The sequence below is a fragment of the Antennarius striatus genome, chromosome 3, assembly GCF_040054535.1.
Source record: "Antennarius striatus isolate MH-2024 chromosome 3, ASM4005453v1, whole genome shotgun sequence".
NCBI classification, from domain to species: domain Eukaryota; kingdom Metazoa; phylum Chordata; class Actinopteri; order Lophiiformes; family Antennariidae; genus Antennarius; species Antennarius striatus.
In genome coordinates this window covers 20,295,253-20,316,209 of record NC_090778.1, presented here as the reverse complement: position 1 = coordinate 20,316,209, position 20,957 = coordinate 20,295,253, and the positions used below count along the sequence as shown (strand labels likewise).

At 39.9% G+C, this 20,957-nt stretch overlaps 1 protein-coding gene across 5 annotated transcripts in view; it reads right to left on the bottom strand.

Moving 5' to 3' along the window:
- aopep (aminopeptidase O (putative)) overlaps positions 1 to 20,957 on the bottom strand; it is a 65,059-nt gene that overhangs the window by 41,470 nt on the left and 2,632 nt on the right. For all 5 annotated transcript variants that reach the window (XM_068309508.1, XM_068309482.1, XM_068309500.1 and 2 more), the window contains exons 4-7: positions 20,063 to 20,282; positions 19,635 to 19,756; positions 4,236 to 4,449; positions 3,208 to 3,314 (exon numbers count right to left, since the gene is read on the bottom strand). In XM_068309508.1, coding sequence (XP_068165609.1) covers positions 3,208 to 3,314; positions 4,236 to 4,449; positions 19,635 to 19,756; positions 20,063 to 20,282 — 663 coding nt within the window. The remainder of the gene's footprint in view (positions 1 to 3,207; positions 3,315 to 4,235; positions 4,450 to 19,634; positions 19,757 to 20,062; positions 20,283 to 20,957) is intronic.

Here is a 20,957-nt window from a genome sequence, read left to right as displayed (position 1 = left end):
TGCATACGCCTGGGTCTGTGTGAGATTGAGACAGAAAGAAAGAGCAGGAGGAAGTCAGGAGCTATTACTGACAGAACCTAAATGTGAAACGTACATACAAACAAACAAACAAACAAACACACACACACACACACACACACACACAAACACACACACACACACACACACACACACACACACACACACACACATACACACACACACACCGGGGTTTATAGCTCCACGAGTCATATCCTGACAAATTACATTGGGTTGACTGTGGAAACCGGATAAGGTAGAGCAGCATTCCCAGCAGCCCAGTGAATCAGCAGGGAGAATGGCGTGTGGCCCAGACTGCCCTAAATATAACTCATCTGAAATTGACTGATAAACACAGGCCACTGGGGCCCCTTCTGATTCAAAGGGTGTCGATTGTGACCCACTGAAGTTTGAAAACTCATTCTGGCTTTTAGCCTTTATGTGTGTATTCTCTGAGTGTGAATACCAGTGACGTTTGCCTCCTTCTCACTGTCTATGCCACGCCATGCCTGCTTCCCCCTTGAACAGGATCGCTCTAATATTAACACACTCTACCAGTCAGCTAGTGTTTATTCAAAGTACGTCCTCCCATAGGTAGAACATTAAACAGTGGTGCAGGGCATACAGACAGAAAGAGAACATTAAAATTCAGATCTTTGTTTCTTGACCTTCCAACACCCCCTGAGTTTCCCTATTATAATGCCTATTAGATAGTGTAGTATGACAAATGCACATCTCCATCACACACAAAATAATCACACTGAGATTACCAAGGGGGAGAAAGATCCTGGTTACAGCATCAACTGGGAAGGGGGTCAAAATCGTCGGTCTGAGAAAGATCAAGGACGGAATATGCGATGACAGAAATCCTCCTTGAACTGAGATCGAGTTGCAATCTCACTCGGACAGCCTAATGAGATGTGGTTAAAGGCACCCGAAAGTTGAGATGTCGTGTCACACATTCTGTTCCCAAGGTCAAGACAGATACAGGCACTTCAGACCCACAATAAGACAAAACTCTCATGCACTAAAAAGAACAATTACAAATTTTCTTGTTGTGTTCGATCCTTCAGAAACTTGGATTTTTAAAATGTATATGTAATAATAATAATAATAATAATAATAATAATAATAATAATAATAATAATAATAATAATAATAATGATAATGCCTCATTTTATGGCTCTTTCAGTTCATAGTCACAAAGTTTCCTTAGGAGTTGATATATCCAGGAAATAATTATAATAATTAACGCCTCACCTCAGAGCCCTTAAAAAATCTTATTGATAGAAGCAGAAAATACAAGCAAAGATTAACTAACCATACCTTGCATTAGAATTTGAATAAAACTTGATGCACTTAATGCATAGGTTGTATAAAGAATAAAATCATAATTAGAGGTGTTTTTTAATGTTAAAACGCTTCATCATTACCTTCAAAGATGTGAGGATTTAAAGAAATGACTCATCCTTGAATGCCACTTAAGCAGTATCTTTTAAATGATAATGTTTTACAGGTAAACTAAACAACTAGAATCTGTGCATCCATGTATGCAGGCCTGTCATCATTGTATGTTTGAGCATGCTTCTTGTTTTTATGTTTCAAATATTAGTTTTATGCTGTGATTTGAAGCCATCATGCAGGGAAACCGGACCCTGTTTCTTCTTATCACCAAGTGCATCTGTCCCATAGGGGAACACCCTTACAGGCTGTGAGATAGACACAGCACTCAAATGTGTGTTTAACCCTTTCACTCACATATATTAAGATGTAACAATACACCTTTGGTCACAAAGACATATTCTACCATTTTTAAGCCAACACACCATGTGAAACTTTTCATTATACAACATACTGTACATTGGAGTTTATTGCCTTTCAGGTATATAAATTCAGTCATGAATCGCTGAGAAACTTCAAACCCTTGAGGACACTGACTATCACTATTTTAAATACTGAACATTTCACATCTTGCACTACTAAGGAGAATCCAAGCAGAATTTAATTTTAAATACAATCAATTTATGAGCATTTCAATTGTGTTAAGCAATCACATTATTAGTGAAGTAACATTGTTAAAAGTTAATACCAAGCAGAGGTGCCATGAACTCAATAATATTGATTTGCCGTCATCACCGACATGGTCTGTTACTAGCATGAATGTCAATAGCACATTGTTCTACGAGTGTCGTCTCCGGTTTTTCTCCAACATGATCCGATACTGAAGAGCAGTGCTTGCAGCCATTAGCTTTCCTGCCCTCAAACAGTTAACTCTAGTCTAGGGTTTACACCTATAATGCCCTGATGACACCGCGCTTCCACCATAGAGAAAACAAACAGGGCGTGGGTCCCACATTGTCAGGATTAGATGAAGAGTTGGTGTGTTTGTGCCTGTTTGCTCTGCTTGTGTGCGAGACATGGCAGCACAGTACTGTACACCTGGATATATTCGCCACACCTGCCACACCTGTACCACTGGAATGAAAGCTCACGTGTATGTCTGCACATGCAGACATACTTTAATGCCAATAGACTTTAACTATTACTGGCAGCTAACATTTTCATAATGTAAATTGTAGTTATTGAACACAAAGACCTTATCTTTCAGCACTGGCTTTATTAAACAGCTATTAGCCACCCTGCCCAGCATCATCATTTTCTAGATTAGTGTGTGTTTTATACACAGTGTTGGCAGAACAAGAATTGATCAAATACCTTGAATCTGTGACATTTAGAAATTACTTCCTCAAACCAATATGAGATACTGTGTGTTATTTGCATAAATTCTGTGACAGTCACTGCGGCACTAATGCATTTACTCTGAGTGAAAGTGCTCCTAATGCATATTTCGACAGCGAATATTCTAAACAAATGATCTACAGAAACCAGCAAAGATAAACGCTGAAGCTGCTATAACATGTAAGTTACAAAGGAACTGCAAGTTTTAAAAACAATAGGTGTAAAAGAGTATGTCGAATTCCAAGAGCACCAGAGCATCAAAATCAAGCAGAAATATACTACTGTATGATATATGGAGTTGTGTCATGTCTGTGTATAACACTAAGTTTTGTTTTAAACCTGCTTATTGAAGGTGCTTTTGCAGGATTTACAAAGACCTTGATGGCAGCAAAGATGGTAAGGTAATTAAATCATCCAAATGTGACCAAAAAAACAAAACAAAACACACACCTGAGAATTTGAAGCGCCTCCTCCGAGTTCTTCAACTCATCAGAGAGTCGTCTCCATCTCAGCAGCGCTTTCAGCTCAGACTGGTCTGCTGTCTCTTGTGAGGAGAGCTTGGGGAAGATATATTGAGAGTAAAAAACATGAAGGAAATGGTTACGATGGAGCAGTAAAACATTAAATACGGTGATTTTCATCAGCAAAGGCGTGCAGTGCTGCCTACTATCACTGTCACTGCGTCTATTGATTCTGGCAGAAAAAGCTAAGCTCATATCATAAAGGTGACATGAATGAACAGGGCAGACACAAGAAAAACAAGTATAACTCCAGATGGTGTGGGAAAGCAAGAAGACGGATTACATCTGTAGGCATATCAACTCATGGATTAGAGCTGAAGTTTGTGTAGGATTCCCACCAATACTACACCCTCTTCCTTTGTTCTGCTGTTTGACTACATCCTTCTGCAGATTACTTGAATTAACTTCTGGTTTGGTGCGAAATTCTTTTTGTTTTCTTTGATGTGTGATTGACTACTTTGAAAATGTTAGCTTCTGGCAGTAGTACTTTTCACAACTCTTGTGTGTTTCAGCTCAGTCCTCTTATGTTTTAGTAGGACGAGAGGTTTGGGTTTGGTGAATTATTGTGTGGTTGGTAAAAAAAAAAAAAAAAGCACCAGTCTGTATAAACTGTTTCCATGTGTGCTTGATGTACGGATTTACACCAGTAATGTTATGTCCAACTCTACTTGACGTCTATGGAAACCATACCAGTAATACAGGCTATTCCTGGAGTATATATTGTCGAAATGGAAAATTGCAAGGTCAAAGTGCGTTTCTCAGAGTTGTGGCATTATATCTCAGTTAGTAGGATAGGAAAGAAATTAACTATACCATAAAAACTGGTTGCTGAGATGTTTTTTTTGTTCTGGATATTTCTGTCGATTGAGAAAAAGCTGTTTTCTCTGGGTCTGCTTCTTCAGTTGACAGTTTAAAAAGACCATTATGTTTTATTATTTTACAGGGATTTCAAAGTACCTGCTGTGCTTGAGCCCAGATAATGTCCTCTAGGTAGGTGGCAAAGCCCTCACTGATCCATTCCTCAGTCCAGTCTCTGGCTCCGATAACAAGGCCAAACCAGGAGTGGGCCATCTCATGGCATATCCTCGACCCACACAGAGATGAGCCATGTCCCGCAGAACCAGGAGATTCCGTGTTTAACACACTCTGGGACAGGAAAATTATATGGGGGCTGGGGAAAAAATGACATAGAGAAAGGATGGCTCAAAATTGAATTATAAAAGGGAACAACGATTAGAAAAGTAAGAATAAAATATAATGAAAGAGGTGCAGGAAGTAAGACAAAAAAAAATACACAAAGAAGTAAACCTTAGTTTTATGAGTCTGCTAAGAATAAAAACCAAGTGGTGAGTTTAAATACGACCGTTCAAAGAAATCACTGTCATCCTATGCCTACATTAACAATTAAAACTTGACATCATTGTTAACATAATCCACACATGTGAACGGATAAGTATGGGATTCGCTGACTGCCCATCCCTTTCTGCATCCTCTACTTTTAGCAAAAGGAAGCTTACTCATCAAGAGTTCTTGGCTAACCTTACTGACTTGTACAAATATTGAGCAAGAAGATAATGTTCCCTGGAATATAACTGTCATCCAGCCATGGGCAGCAACAAATAAGCATTACTCCACTGTTTGATATACTTATCCAGGCAGGATGGTTTTATTGCTCCCACTCCTCCTTTTTGAGTTTTCTAATTGTGACTTCAAACCAATGCCACAAATTGATGTTTAAAAAGGGTCTAAAGGATGTTTTTTTTTTTTAACTTTCAAAGGATAATTAGAGACAAAGCCCCTACCCTTGTAAGGTCTTCTAAGAAGGAATGTAAAGAAAATTAATGACAAAGCTTGATATGTAGCCGCATTTAGGAAACTATGGGCATTTGTAATAATTACATACCCATGACAGACTTAAATGAGAAAATAAGTGAATATTTTCCTTGTACTCCTCTCACAAGGGAAATGAACATATGGTTATAGTTACAATTTTAGATTAAGTTCATCTGAAGCAAGTTTAAATATAACAACTGGTGTTGCTCTCTGTGAACTTTAGTAAACAGAATATATGTGCAGTGTTCATATGCTATACAAATTAAATTCTTTAATGACATTAAAGACAATGAAATCATCGCATGCTTGTTTGTGCATCTTGCCCAGCAATGCAAAACCCTCATTAAGTATTTCAACCAATAACAGCAGTTTATCACAGCTCTGAGCCAAGCCAAATGGAAGGGAATGGGATGGCATTCGGGCGTGAATATTCAGTTTAATTTTTTTCACATGTGAGCTGGTAAATATTCTGAACAGATTAGTCATGTGATTAAAAAAAATCCAACCACTAACCTTTGTTGTTAATCAAGATCAGAAATTTCAGCTTTGATGACGGTTTGAAAACTTTCTTTTATTGCACATGAGCCTTGTCAGCAGAAAATAGTGCTGTATTAATGGGTGCGCCACAGGCACACACCTCGATCAGATTAAACTGAGGGAGTGAAGCAAAATCTTGGAAATTATTCAACATATTGGAGGTTATGATTTTCTTCAGAAGAATCTAATCTAAGTCACTGAGTCAAGTTTTTTTCCCCGCAGGTATGTCCATAAAAATACATTGTATTGTGTATTATGTACCAAGAGTCTCCAGGTGTGCTGTCAAGATTTCAGAGGCTAATTTAAAGGCAGCAGGATACACTGCTAGGAAACTATTGATATATGTAGAAAAAACGGATCAGCGCTGGTAGAACATGATCATTGTAAGTCCTCAGTCAAAGCTCAGGTCATAGCTGAAGACTGTTCTGGAGCATTCTGTGCTTCTCGTCTTAGGTAACAGGCTTGGGGTGCTCTCTAAGACTCAGGCCACACTGCATGAAAATACAGGCTATTCTTCAACAGAATAATGGAAGAGGGGTGACAAAGGTGCAAATGAATGCACACACACACACACACACACACACACACACACACACACACACACACACACACACACACACACACACACACACACACACACATATAGCACAGAACTATCTTAAATTCTTTACACAGTTTATGAATAACTGCCTCACTGACAAATCTAAAGACAAAAACAAATATATTAGAAATTGCCTTTATAGTACAAAAAAAGTCTGTCTTTTTTCTTTTACTTCATTTTTGTCGAGTATACTGTATTTCTTTTCCCACCCAACTGGTCAAGGCAGATGACCGCCCTCCAGAGTCTGGGTCCTGCCCGGAGTTTCTTCCTCAATGAGAGGTTTTCCCCGCCACTGCTGCTTATGCTTGCTCTGGAGGATTCTATTGGGTTTTTGTCTGTTAAAGCACTTTGAAATAACAGATGATGTGATTAAGCGCAATGTAAATAAAGGTTGATTGATTGATTACTTTTTTCCATGAATAAAACTTCTAACACTATGTTGTAATGAATCACAGGATATGTGTCCACCTTTAAAGACAGGTCAGGTTACAAATACTTCACAGTTGCCTCCGACTGCTACGGATGACTTACATTGGCAAAAGATGCTCTTGTCAAAGATTGCTTAGCAGTCTTGGACATAACACGTCAATTTATAAAGGCAAATATTACAGTAAAAACATTAAGTAATGCAAGGTCTGCAACAGTCTAGTTTGGAGGAAGGCAAAACTCAATATCTGATCAACACGACTACTCTTTATTTCCCCTGGGTTAGTTTTATCACTGTGTTATTTGAGAACATGTCAGCATCACACAATGGGGTTTTATGTGCATCATTTCCAAGACAGCATCTCAAATCTAATCCCATGTTTTTCCTAATTACACAAACAAAGACACTCACTGGAGCAGGAGATGCTAACATTAGCCTTTTGAGTTTCTTTGTAGCCTAATCTTATCCCCTCACAATTGGATAAGCATGCCTTTGTTGTCAGCTCCAGCAGTGCGTTGTGAGTGTGTCTCTGTGAGTGAGTGACTGAGTGAGTGAGTGACTGAGTGAGTGAGTGTGAAACACAAAGACAGCCTTTCAGTGACGGCGGTTGCACATGCTCCTTTGAGGGATGCGGAATCCGTCACTACGGTGACAAATAGTGTCATCCCACCATCGTCGGCATGAATAACTACAGCATCTCTCACATTCACTGATACACTGACTGACATTAGTTGACACGAGGGATGCACACAGTCTTTCACACACATTTATACACATGTACAGTAGTCAATGCATAAGTCATATTCTCCACCTTTCATCTCCACATCAGATCTGATCTAAAAGTCTGCAGCAGTGAAATGTTTGTCCCCAAACCATCAGGTCTTAGAAATTCATTTGTAAGCAAATCGTGTTTTTATTTCCATCACTGTGTTGCAAAGTGGCAAATGTTACTAAAACAACTACGGATGCTGATTACACCAATAATTATAATCAAGCATTAAGTGACCACATTTTGACTGTAAAGAACTCACCATGCTTACCAACAAGAAACAGAACTGATTGTCCTACAGACTGTTTCCAGATATCAATCATGATAATATAGGACTCTTAAAAATATGAGGTTTCTTGGTCAGAAAATCAAGTCTTTCATTATCATCAGAACAACTGAGATACAGAGGTATTGTTACAATCCTATGTTTAGCCTACAAGATGCCCTCCACCTTCAATAGTGTCCCTTTAACTTGTATTAATGACTTTGTACTGCTTTCAAATCTGATTAAGGGAAAATAACATTTATATATTTGTCAAGACATATTGCATTTAAAAAAAACAAAAACTAAGAAATACATTCACAAGTGGCAAGTTGTTTGGTCTCGACTCTCTAATCAATCTGCTGATTGCACCTTTCCTGTTATACAACAATGGGATGCTTCTCCACAAATAATTTCAGAGTTGATAAATTAATTTCTATTTGTTTTGTCTTGTTTATGTTTTTGATACTCTTCATCTCCATTTCCTGCATAATTTTCTGCTAGCTGTGCAACAAATGCCCTCAAGACATATAAACGAAGAAACTCTCCTGTCTTGGCCATGCTCTTCTCAAAATTGTATTAAAGAACTGGTATTATAATCTCTGACAATTATTTTTCCATTTCTGTATTTCCAATTAGACTAAGGTTACATTAATACATTTCTTGGTTTTGATTGCCTTCATGAGGAATATAGGCTTAAAGAACATTTACATCATGCCAAGTTCATCAGAGGCAGAGCAGAATGGGTCACGGCATCACTATAGTAGAATTCATGTATCCATTCACACCATCTTCCAGATAACCCTGAAAATGCAGTCTTCCAAGAAAAATGATTGAAATCCATTCAAATACTTTTTTTTGTCATTCAGTTCACAAAAATAAAAATAGCACAAATCAAAAAGGCACTAATCACACAATAAGGGTTCTAGTCCATTGAGTCTTAATGCACATAATGAAAGACTGATTAAAACCCTCTTGTGTCATCTCACATGTCAACATCATGACTTGGGATCGCCATGGGTGACGTAGCCCTGAGCTTCAGAGGTGTGCGCTGGGGCAAGTCTTCAATTTGGTGAGACACAGATTGCAATAGTGTGTCGCTCTTCCATCTCTTCATTCATTATTCATACCTCCATCCATTGTTCCTGGCTTTAGGCCATTTTTTCCCCAGTGGGACACTTCTATACATAATGTAGAAGGGGCCCTATCATAGTCCTGTAATTGACAACCCAAGCCCAGCTAAGCTCATAGCTGGGACACGGGTAAAACAGCCCCGTGAGACAGAGAGATGAGGAAAAAGATCATGAGAGCTGAGTGTGCAGAGGATGTGTAAATAAGTGAGTGAGAAGAAGATGCAACTCAATAAGGGAAAAAGACAAGGAAAATATTTAAAAAGAGAAAAATGAGTGCAGCATTGTTGGTAACATTCCACACATTGTGCTCATAATTGCCCACTCATACAGACATGTATGAAACAGTAAAGATATTAAGTACACACACTACAACTGTTTCTACTTGCTTCTTCTCAATCAAAAGTGGGAGGGCCAGATATTCCTATTGTGAGTTACAGGGAGAACCTTTTGTCCTCTTTCCCTCCCTCTCGGACAAAGTTTGTCGGCTATTTAAGACACAGGAGTCTATTTGACCAAACTCCTACCACCCTTCATTCTTTTTAACCAGTCTGACTTCAAATGTCTGGCATTCCAGGCTGGCTACAGATCAGCTCCCTGCTCCCAGACACAGCCCCACAGGGCCAGGCCAAATGCCACTCCATGTAGGGTCTGATCACATGAATGCGGGGCCAGACTGGGGCCCCAGAGAGCTGCCCCACCCACATATACTGCATCACATCAGAGCCTGAAAATAAACAGCAGAAAAGATATCAGAGGTCATCAGGAACAAAGAGGCGACACTGCTACGAAAGTCTGGAAAAGATGAGGATTTAAAGCTGTGTGCATGATAAACATGTGTCAGGGTTCAAGATTTAACTGAAATTACTAGTTACTGTCAAGTGGTTCATCTTGTAAGCCCAAACGTGTGCATACATCACTGGCACCAAGCCAGTGAAGTTTGCATTACACCGATGGGTTCAATACACTGCCTGTGCTTGCACACGTGCAGAGACACATACCTGGAGATGCAATATATGTATAAGGTGCAGTCATAACAGCATGCAGATAAAACGGTAGAAAGTCAGACATGCACACGCAGGCCCACTCACATACTTCAAGAAAATTTTCTTTGAATCTGAATCAGCTCGATAACGATAGCAGATGTTTGACCCATCTTCTCTTAAAAGTAAAACAATCCACAGTGCAGATTGTTCCTTGTTTATCACAAAGACCAAAAGCTGATGTCATGCCAACGGAATGTTCTTAAGTGAGAGAGTGTTTGTGCGTAGAGATGCTGGAACAGAGCCCAGTATGGACACTTATTTTTCTATAACACTAAGCTCTCTTTGTGAGATTGAAAGCCGGAACATTACAAATATACATAGGAGACAGAGAAAAAAAAACTCTGTTAATGACACAGGAAAGGCTGACACTTCCGATAAGCCAGCTTGAAGGCAACAAGTAAAGAAGGAAGCTGAATGTACACATGTACAGTAACTACAGAAAGTATCACAATGAAAGGTCACATTATTTAATGGGATTAACACAAAGGGTGTACAACCTACTTTAATGAGTGCTAATGTAGTGGTGTATGATTCTGGCTTTAACAAAAGGTGGTGTCAACATGATATTTATGTGCCATGAAGCACATTCTTGTATAACTGTGGCCATTTATATAAAAATACCTGAACCCATTTGGAGGTTCTCTTTGAGATGTTTTCCCACCTTCAGGATAATAAATAGACAATTTATTTATCTTTCTTTCTGTAACAAGAGGCAATAAGACGATGAGGAAATGGAAAGTGAGACTATTGTTGGTGCAAGCACAGCAGGGCTATATATGAGGTGTTTGACAGAATGGAAAGACAGATGAAGGTGAGATTGAAGTGAAATTAGCCAGCAAGCAGAGCTGTATCTTCTGCAGCAGTTTCAGGCTGCAACTTGGCCGACTCGTCCGTCTGCCAAACAAAAACCCACAACTGATGAATATAGTTTATGAGAAAGGCGCCTGAAGTAAATACTTTCAAAACCACCTGCTTAGATACAAAAATACTGTAAGAACTGCAAAAATTTCTTTATTGCAATAGATGTACTCATAGTACTGGTTAGTATTTTTCGTAGCAAAACAGCATGAAATAATTAGTTAATTCAACTAGTGCAGATGTAGAAAGAGAGCATCCAGTGCTGTGGCTCTTTCATCTCTTTTAAATGTTTGTTTTAAAGTCATGGTGATAACAATGAAAGTAAGGAAGAAGCTGTCAGGCTTTGAGTACACAGACAACCCTTTTGACCATTTTTACGAGATTTAATGAAACTAACGGAAATGTCCAACATTATCAGACTAATTATTTCAGATGGCATAGATACTAGAGATGCATAAAGAGGACCGATGACTGCCAGAAGTGCATTCAGCTGTACGGATGTCTAATTGTGTATGATTGTGATTTAAACAAATAGAAACGTCTCTAGACATCTTAGCAACTTAGCAGGGCTGCATTTTAACACAGCTGGTCTATGAGCTAAATGCTGGAAAACAATAAAATGCTCAGCAAACATAATGTTAATATTGTTCATCATGATAACACAGAGTGTTGTGCCACCGAGTAAGTTGAATAAAGTTATTTGCTTTATTTGCCTGATTCTTTTGAACTAATCAAAAATATTCACAGTTGACTACGATATTGAAAAAGTAAGACTGTCACTTAATTAATTAAATTCCTCCTTTAGATGTCCGGATAATCCATCCAATAGTTATTATATATAGAGCTGGTGGCCTGACCACACAAGTGACAGACCGCCACCGCCACCCATAGAGCAACACCACTATCCTGCTTATAAACAGCTTATTGTGAGAGAAACTGGTTGACCAGCTTGGAGCACAGCTCTCTCCCCAAGGCTAAAAGCAAACCCAGACATCAGAAGCATTACCACCAAACATTTCACAGCACTTTGTTTCAAATATCTCATTTTGGCGGGTTCAGCGCAGAGGTCCCACGGACATTAAGCCGTCTGGCTTTGCACAGACAAATGAAATTACCTCGAGCCTCGAGGTTCCACTATCACACACATGCCCCAGGTTGTACACAAAGACCAGCAGCAGCATCCCCTGCACCACACAATGGACGCATCCATCACTCCAGGGAATGGGTCCTGTGGACTCACCCATTAGTTAGTGGAATGGGTATGCAGTGACAGGCCTGTCTTGACAGAGCCTGTAATGTAGAATTATGGCAAAGTGTGTCTGTGTTACTGTTAAATGTAGTACGATATGCCAGCTGTTGCCAGAAGGTTCACGTCTGAGGGCAGTTCATAGAAATGCATCATCACCACCAACAACTGACGACAACGGATGCAGATATTCTCCTTAGGGGGAACAAAGAGCACACAATTTTGAACAATGTTGCACATGCATTATTAATGGCTACTCACAAACTATTCCTCGAGTTGTGAGGGGATACTGCAGAGGAGAAGGTAAACCTATACTGCAGATAGAGAGGGGAAGTCGAGAGCCCCAAGATAACTGGAAAGGAATGCTCTTGCAATAACAAAAGACTTGCTAAATGGTACCCTGCTTTCTTCATTAAGAACTGACCGAGACAGCAATACAAGAAAACAAAAACTGAAGCAGAGTAATGGTTAAAGCTGGGATTTGAAGCTGCCTTCTGCATGTTTAACTGGAGGGTAGCAGAGGAACTAGGGCCATGGTAGAGGATAAGAAAAAAAACCAGAACTACTGACAATTACTTTAAAAGTATGCTCACATCACTCCCTCTCCTTCTGTTCAGGTGCAGGCATGCAGAGCTGCTTTTTCAATTCTTTTGTGTGGCTACAGAGAGAGAGAGAGATCCACCCAAGGTGCAAGGTGGGGGAAAAAAACACCTCATCCTTGAGTATTTGATTAACAGTTGTCTCCTGCAACTAAAGAGTCCAACCCCCAACAACGGCCCTCCTCACCATCAACTCCCCAACTGCCTCCTGAAAGAGCAGGTCTGTGTCACACACTTCTAGGGTTACTTCACAGATCAAACTGGAGAGGAGAACAGAAAGGCAAGAAATCCACTGAGACATCAGAAGGAAGAGAGGCGGACAAGCATTGGGAGGACTGGGAAAGTAATGGAATAAGAAGGAACAGAGAAGAACGGGGACAACATGGGTCAATGGGGAGGCGGGACGTCCAATTCAGTCAGGCAAAAATGATGGGAAATCACAGCCAATGAGGTGAAAAAGAAGAATTAAAATCTTTTCTGTGATTAAACTTTGTGATATGTTAATATATTGAATTTATATTACATTGAAGATGGCATCAAGCAGCAACCCCTTCGCTTGAACTCAATGATGTTCCCATAATGATTATTATCATTTAAATTATGTAGGTTTTCTTATGATTCAAGATATAATTACTGGCTGAATTATAAAAGAAGTTTTTGCTTTTACATTATTCAACAACTTCCTCTTATTTTGGTAAGGCTTGGAAACAAGCTGGTACTCTCACATAACTTGTCATTCACTAATACACAGGATAAGGTGTTACAATCTCTTGTACCATAATCCAAAAATTATCATTTGTATAGTATGAATTTTTCTGTTTTGAAGCTCCATTACCACATGAGACTAATGTAATGTAATAACTGTTTCTACCAAATGTATTAATTAATTCTTCTGTAGACAATACAAAATCAAAAACGTGTGGTACTCTTTCGGTAAATGGTCACCAGTAATGCAAAGAATATGTGATCGCTTGTAAATGGGTTAAAATATGCAAAAACACCAGTCTGGTCCTATGAAAGATGAAAACCTGTTCAGGTCATACATTAAAGAGCTCAAGGGCAGCGGGGGATTATCCTGCAGGGTACTAACTCCCCAGGACGTTCCAGCTCCCCACTTCCTCCCAGAAGGGACCAATGTAACTTCCTGCTAGCCCATAAACAAACAATGCAGTCAACTGAAGTCAGGCTGAAAATCCTCCGGTGCCACTTAAGGAGGTCAAGAGGTGTACAACAGTCATAATTTTTACCTGGTGCTTGTGACAGTTATATGGCTACCTAGTTTGGCATACTGCAAAAGGAACAAGAAGTTTAAAGTTTAAGTCCTGGATCCCGTTTTTTCCTCCATGTCTGCAGGCAGCCACCTCTTATGAGGTGAGAGCTGTGAAAAACAGAAGGATGAGAAATGAGGCTCAGCAGGCAGAGTCACATTTTGCAGTTGTCCACTTTATGGAAGGTTCTTAATTCTTGAATTTAATTAATTTATTTATTTATTTTTGTGATTCCTGGCCCCTTCTGTCTACATATTGAAATGTCCTTGACCAAGATGCTGAAGCCCACTTTGCTGCTAGTGGCTGTTCCATTAGTGAGTGATTAGTCATCACTCACATTACCTGAGAACCTCTGCCAACAATATAAAAACGTTAATGTGAATGCATGTAAGTTTGTTGTGTTGTTAAGTGGTCTGAGTTGTGGGTCAGACTGGAACAATGTTATCTACCATGCAAGTTAGGAAACACCTTCCCATTCACATGAATGGGGAAAAACGGGAAATATGTGACTGCAGCTGTAAGTACAACTTATTAACCATTTTTGGGAAATTAATGGAAGTTGGACAAAATAAAATAGAATACAGTATTTTGGCAATAAAATGTTTATATTTCTGCTATGTGTTTGTGTTATGCTGCATGGAGCACAATGAGACACCCTATTCTGTGAAGAGACTGACAGTTTGAAGTATGTCTTTTTGTGGATTCATCAAATCCTGTCACAATTTCCCAGTGGAAACATGAAACAATTGTACACTAATCCATCTCAATTACAGCGATAACGTAAGGATAACATTATAACAGCTCTAGCTTTAAAAAAAAAGTGTTATATTCACCACCAGAGAAAACAGCTGATAACAAGCAATGACAAATGACCTGTATAGCTTTCCTCTGAGGTAATTCTCATTGCACTAAATACATACCCTAACACCCTCATGTGAACAATGCATGCATTCATACACACACAAGCACAGGACTCTGCCTGTATGAAGTAAAACCAAACAAAACCAACATCACACAGATGACTGAAAAGAAGGCTTCGACACTAGGATCATTTCTCTGCAAAATGCAGGGAAAACACCACTTTCTCAGGGATGTCAGACATGTACTCGTTTGGAGGCACAGCAAACACAGTGATCTCAGATTAGTTCAGCTAGGGCTTTGGTACACATGGACCGCAGCTTCAAAGAGCGAATGGAAATGCCATGCCCTTCCTGTCACTCCTAGTCACAACCAAACGACTTTTTCGAGATGTAATGAGATTATAAATCCAGATGAAAAAAGAAAAAAAAAATCATACGAGCCAAGGCACAGAGTAAAACAATGTAAAAAAATTAAGCCTCACAAGAAGAAGGTCCCGTGTGGAGTTAGCAGGTACCCCGGGCTCTTCTCATACTCAAAAAACATATAATACAGGTAGCCCACAACTATAAATTACCCGTATGTGTGAATACAAGCGTGATTGGTTGTTTGTCTTTCTATCTGACTCTGTGATGAACTGGCGATTTGTCTGGGGTATACCCCAGGGTTTACTACACCACCAGCCCAAAGTCAGACAGGATAGACTCCAGCACTGCCACAAACCAGTACAGGATGAGGGACTATAGAAGGAGAAGGAAAACCAAAATGCACACAGACAAACACACACTCACGTTACTTACAGCTAATTGCTAATGTTCATGAAAGAGTGGGGGGGGGGGTGGAACACAGCTTTAAAGGACTGCAAAGTGCTTCACATGTTTAATGCTGTTTTCCTCATCCATTCAACTCTATCTATGTTTAACGCAGTCCTATTATGAAACACACGTTTTTCAGTTCTCTAGATGTTTACTGGTCCTCCTCAACACTACCAACTCCAAGAATCTGGAAAACTAACAGATCCTGTATCGACTGTACGGCCCAAAAATGGTGGCGCATGCACATTTATGCGCATCCATGTCAACAAAGGCAAGTAGCAGGCACTAACAGAGGGAGCACATGAACATTTAATGGCCAGCCCAGATAAACAGCCTGTTCTTGGATGAGTTCATTTCAGTAACTTCATGACAGCTGAAATTCAGGACCACGGATCAGTTTGGGGCAAATTCATTTCAAATACAGTGTAGCTGGACGTCTGGTAGCTGTGTGAAATTAATTAAAAAGTATAATATGGCATCTTTAAACATTTTCAGCATTTTTCCATTATGGACTGTTGAGTATGTTAAACATTTTTACAATAGCCTGAACAGACACATTATAGTACCTTTTCATTCAGGAATAGAAAAACAAAGATGAACAAGATGAAAGAGAAGACATGCTGTTTGTCATACACAGCGAGTAGAACTTACAGATCCTGTTAAAATAAAACAGATAGATGTTCTTGTTGTTACATAAAATCAACAAAATTGGTTAAATAAAATCCAAGGAACTGCTGACTGACTTCATCCCCAAATTACTGTAAGCCGTGTACCCTTGATGTGTGTGTCAGAAAGCCCGTTGACATCCAATGTGGGTATGTCATGGCCTTTGAATGCAGACCTGCTCTTTCTTGAGTCCTTAATCTTGGCTTTCCTGCCCCATTGTCTGTATCTCAATGTAAAAACTTTGTGCCACTCTGAATCCACAATTGCATCCCCTCTGCCCTCTTTCCTCTGTATCACACAACAACAGTTTCATGCATCCGTGCAACAACTCCCTGTCCCACAACCCCTCCGCCCCTGCTGTTTCCACTGGGGCACTGCACAAAAACTGATCTTGGCTTTGTCCCAAGCGCTGGGGTCCACATACCTCCCAATCTCTAGATTAAATGGCACCGGTCTCTGAAGTCATTCCAGGGGCTAATGGCTTTTGTTGCTGGAAATAATCCACACATCCTCTCCCACATCCTGGGGGTTCACTGGCCTGTCGTGAACCCCGCATTTGCCCTCTTCATCTCTCTTATTTTCATCTCAATCTTTGCTTCCATTTTGGTTGACCTTTCCACCTCTCTACGGCACAACCCCATGGTTAAGTGCAGAGGGATGCAGGATGAAGCTACCCGCACAAAAATGAATGAGTTGACATTGGGTTGAGACTGATGCAGAGTTTCATAGGGAGTCAGTGCAGGTGCCGTCTGAGCTAAATAAAGGATTTAATTCTCTTCTCTGTCATTTGCAGCTCACTGGAGTCTAGGAAGCTAAGACAAGAAGGATAAATGCCTGGGAGTTATCCACATAAGGGAAAGAAAACATCCGTCAGGCAACAGCCACAGCAGAATAGCCTCTGTGCTTTCACTTGATGTTCATTTAAAATAAACACAGCATTTTTTACACGATGACAGGAAAGACTCAGATCAAAGAGAGCTCTGTGCTTAGAGTGAAGTCATCAAGTATGCAAATTTTAGTAGTAGGCCCAGACTGCAAGCTTGTTGCCCTCCATCCTCTAAATTATGTCTGATTAAGACCACTCTTGGCTCAAACGTAAGACATTCACACAGAATACATATTCAGCAATGAGCTCATATCCTGTCTGAGGTACTTTTTCTCAAGGGAGGCCACTGAGGGAGAGGAAAAAGGCAGACCGAGAGAAAGAGAGACTGTGGTTGCACACCGCAGACACTTGGCACAACGTTCTCGGACCACCCTAAACAGCATACTTTATCAACACAGTTTATAAAAGGCCAGTCATTGATAGTTTTGCATCAGTTTATAATTTTAACCTGACCCGTATGGCTACTGGCTGACATTCAGTCATATCTACTCTATTGCAGAAAAAGAATAAAACTTGTTTTCCAGAGAAACTATTAGTAGAACGCTGGAGGCCAGACTGAAGAGCAATTGATCGTATGGAGAAGACAGACAACGGAGAAGAAGAGCTAACGGATTCAGGATTATTATGAGGGTAATGAGAAAAAAAGTTGGGGCAAGAGACAATAAACAATAAGGGTAAAGAGGTGACAGAAGTAGGATGCCACCAATTCTGAAAGTGAAGGGCAGACAGAAAATACAGGATGGCAAGAAAATAGAAGAGGGATTAATGTACAAAGAGAGTGGCGGTTATATAAGGAAAGGAATATGGAAGAAGAAAAGAAGCAAAACATAGAGCGGGATTCTTTATAGTCTAGGACAGTGTGTCTATTAACTTGTGGGTTCACACCCCCCATCTTTTCCCAGACCACCACTGAAACCGTGCATAGAGATTCATTCCTTTGACTTAGAACTTTTGTTCATTGCATAACTTAACTATCAAAAGAGTTAGTTTTCAAATTAAAACAAATTAGGACTGTCACCATTTATGTGCCAAAACTTCACTTACTAATTGTTTTACACAGCAAAGTTAGGGGTCAAAAGGTCTCTCTTGGTCAAGATTAATCACAGCTTGCTACTGTGATTTACTCATTTAAATGCTTTCATTAACTGAGGCCACTAAAATAAATACTAATAAATTTCTCAATATAAAAAGACACTTCTAAATACCATGGGAGATGTGTACGAAAAAACAACCAACATTTAACAGGTTTATGCCCCGGAAACACTCATTACAGATTAATGATCTTTATTTGTCATTATACAGATGGTACAACGAAATTACAAGGTCACTTGGAGAGTTGGTCCTGAGCTGCTGCACCCCGGGTGCGCCGCCATTACAGGCCAACGTGACCTAATATTCCTTAGAAGCATGTTTTTATTGATGATGGGAGGAAACCAGAGAACCAGGAGAAAACCCATCCAGACACAGAGAGAACATGCAAACTCTACACAGAAAGGCCATGTTGGAAATGCTGGGGTTTGAACCCACAACCTTCTTGCAGTGAGGCAACAGTGCTAACCACTATGCCACTATGTCATCCAGGACAAATCCCAGTCCCAGAATCTAAAAAACAAATGGGACCGATCCACTACTTGTTTGTTGCATGTAGAACAGTAATAAAAAATACTGAATAGTGTTTGACTTTATGAAACAGAAACAGCTCCTCCTTGCTTCATTTGTGACAAATAATACACAAACTAAGAACCTCTTTATGTTCGGACAAATGGTTGGAATAAAAATATGGTGTTAACTTGAGCACTTGCCCGAGTGTCAACTTTATTTAGGTCAAATAAAATGAAATGCCTTTTAAAATCAGTGAACGTATTAAGAGATGTGGTGGGAATTTATTGCAGAAAGAAAGCTGTTTCAAATGGAAAAAGGCATAAAAGAAGAAAGAGGTGGTAGGTTTTGGAAACAGGATGATGGAAGGGAGGACTAATGTTTTGGAAAAGAGATGAAGGAATAGAGAGAATAGAAAATGTAATGAAAAGTAGATGGTTATTGATAGGCCAATAAAAGCAGACAGCTCTAACGTATAGGGAAACTTCTAAATGTTAGAAACATTTTTCTGTGTTTACTCTGGTCCTGTTTGAGTCGTCTTTAGGCACCCTTAACATGCCAGATGACTAAATGAATTCAGTAGTTATGATTGGAATCTTGATTCAATAATGAAAGTATTCCAACACACAGCATCATCACAAAGACACCGAGACTGAATTGTTGTTTTGAATTGTACAGCATGTCAAGAACCACGCAAACCAGAAAAATCAACTGTACCAGAACCATGAAGTTGGAAAGTGCTGTTTGTAACTTTGTTGTGGTAAATCTTTGATGGTCTGCTTCTGTACAAATTTTAATTATGGTCAACAAACCAGCCAGGAAACATACTCTAAACTTCTTCATCTGATCACTATTAGTATTCTCTTACATCCTAATTTTGCCTACACTATGTTGTTTGCACTATATTGTCCAATCTACATCTTCCACTGTTCTAACCAAAATTTTGGTGTCATTACCTGGCCATGCCCAGACTGGAAAACCCTGCTGGGACAATGAGGACATCAAGGCGGGGAAAGGGATGAACACCAAGAACGGTGTGGGCTGCAGTCAAACATGGAGGCAGCAGCTTGAGGATAGTCTGTTAAAGGTAAACAACAGACCCTATGATTAAAAATGTAATTTGATTTAAATGAAATGCAAAGTATAAACAAGCCAGCTGTGTCTTGGTCATACACATATGCATAAAGCCTCATGCAGAGAGAGGGGTAGGGAGAGAGAGAGACAATTACACACACACACACACACACACACACACACACACACACACACACACACACACACACACACACACACACACACACACAGTGTATATATATATATATATATATATATATATATATATTAAAGCATCTCAAGTCTCACAGACTCTTTGTAAAAACTCGACCTGGGCCTTTTGCAGCAGGCAGACGGGGCCAAACACACGGTGTGGAATCACCCGCTGGGATTTAGCCGACCACTGAGTAAATCGGCAAGGGTAGTCGCCATGGGAACAAGGGATGCCATCATCCACCGTGCCTGAATAATCAGTTACAGTGAGGCTGTCATCCTCATGGGATGAGTAACAGAATGTAGAGGCTGTGCGGGTGGCATGGTCTCTGCTGCAGCTGATCAAAACAGGGAAGAAAAGTTTAATCCAAGGTTAATAACACTGACTTAATGAATTTTCTTATTAAATATTCATACAGTTCTTGAGTTGGTGAACAAAAAATGGCACATTATGTCCCGTCGCTCTGTGCTACAAATGGAAATGGAAGCAGTGGAAATATGGAACATATAAATCACACAGACAAACCAAGCCGATCCCAAAAATATCAAGGAGCCAACATTCAATCTCATTCAATCTAAATCCAATATCCAACACAAACTCCATCCTCAGCATCAGAAATGTTCCAAAGGTTTCAAGCGACATCCAAGTTTCCTTCCAGCCATTCAGTGAAAATAAAGGCCTTCCTTGTAGCAGGACATTCCTGGACCCTGTAGCACGCTACAGCTGGGCTGCTGCTGGAGGAAAACCATGAAGGGAGGAGGAGGATTACTGGAAACCGCTGGCAGACCTGCCAACCTGCTGGCAAGCAGAGAGGGAGACCCCATCCGAAGCCGGACCTGCCCACAGAGAGCCGGCCCTCTCTAACGCCCCTGCCTCCACTCTATATCCTCTACCCCAATGAAAATTTAAGTGAGCTTTACTTTTTTTGATCTCCAAAGATAATTCCGTTTGGCTCTGAACCCAGTGTACTATGGCACAAGCTTTAATGTACATGCATAAAAGCTGATTGAAA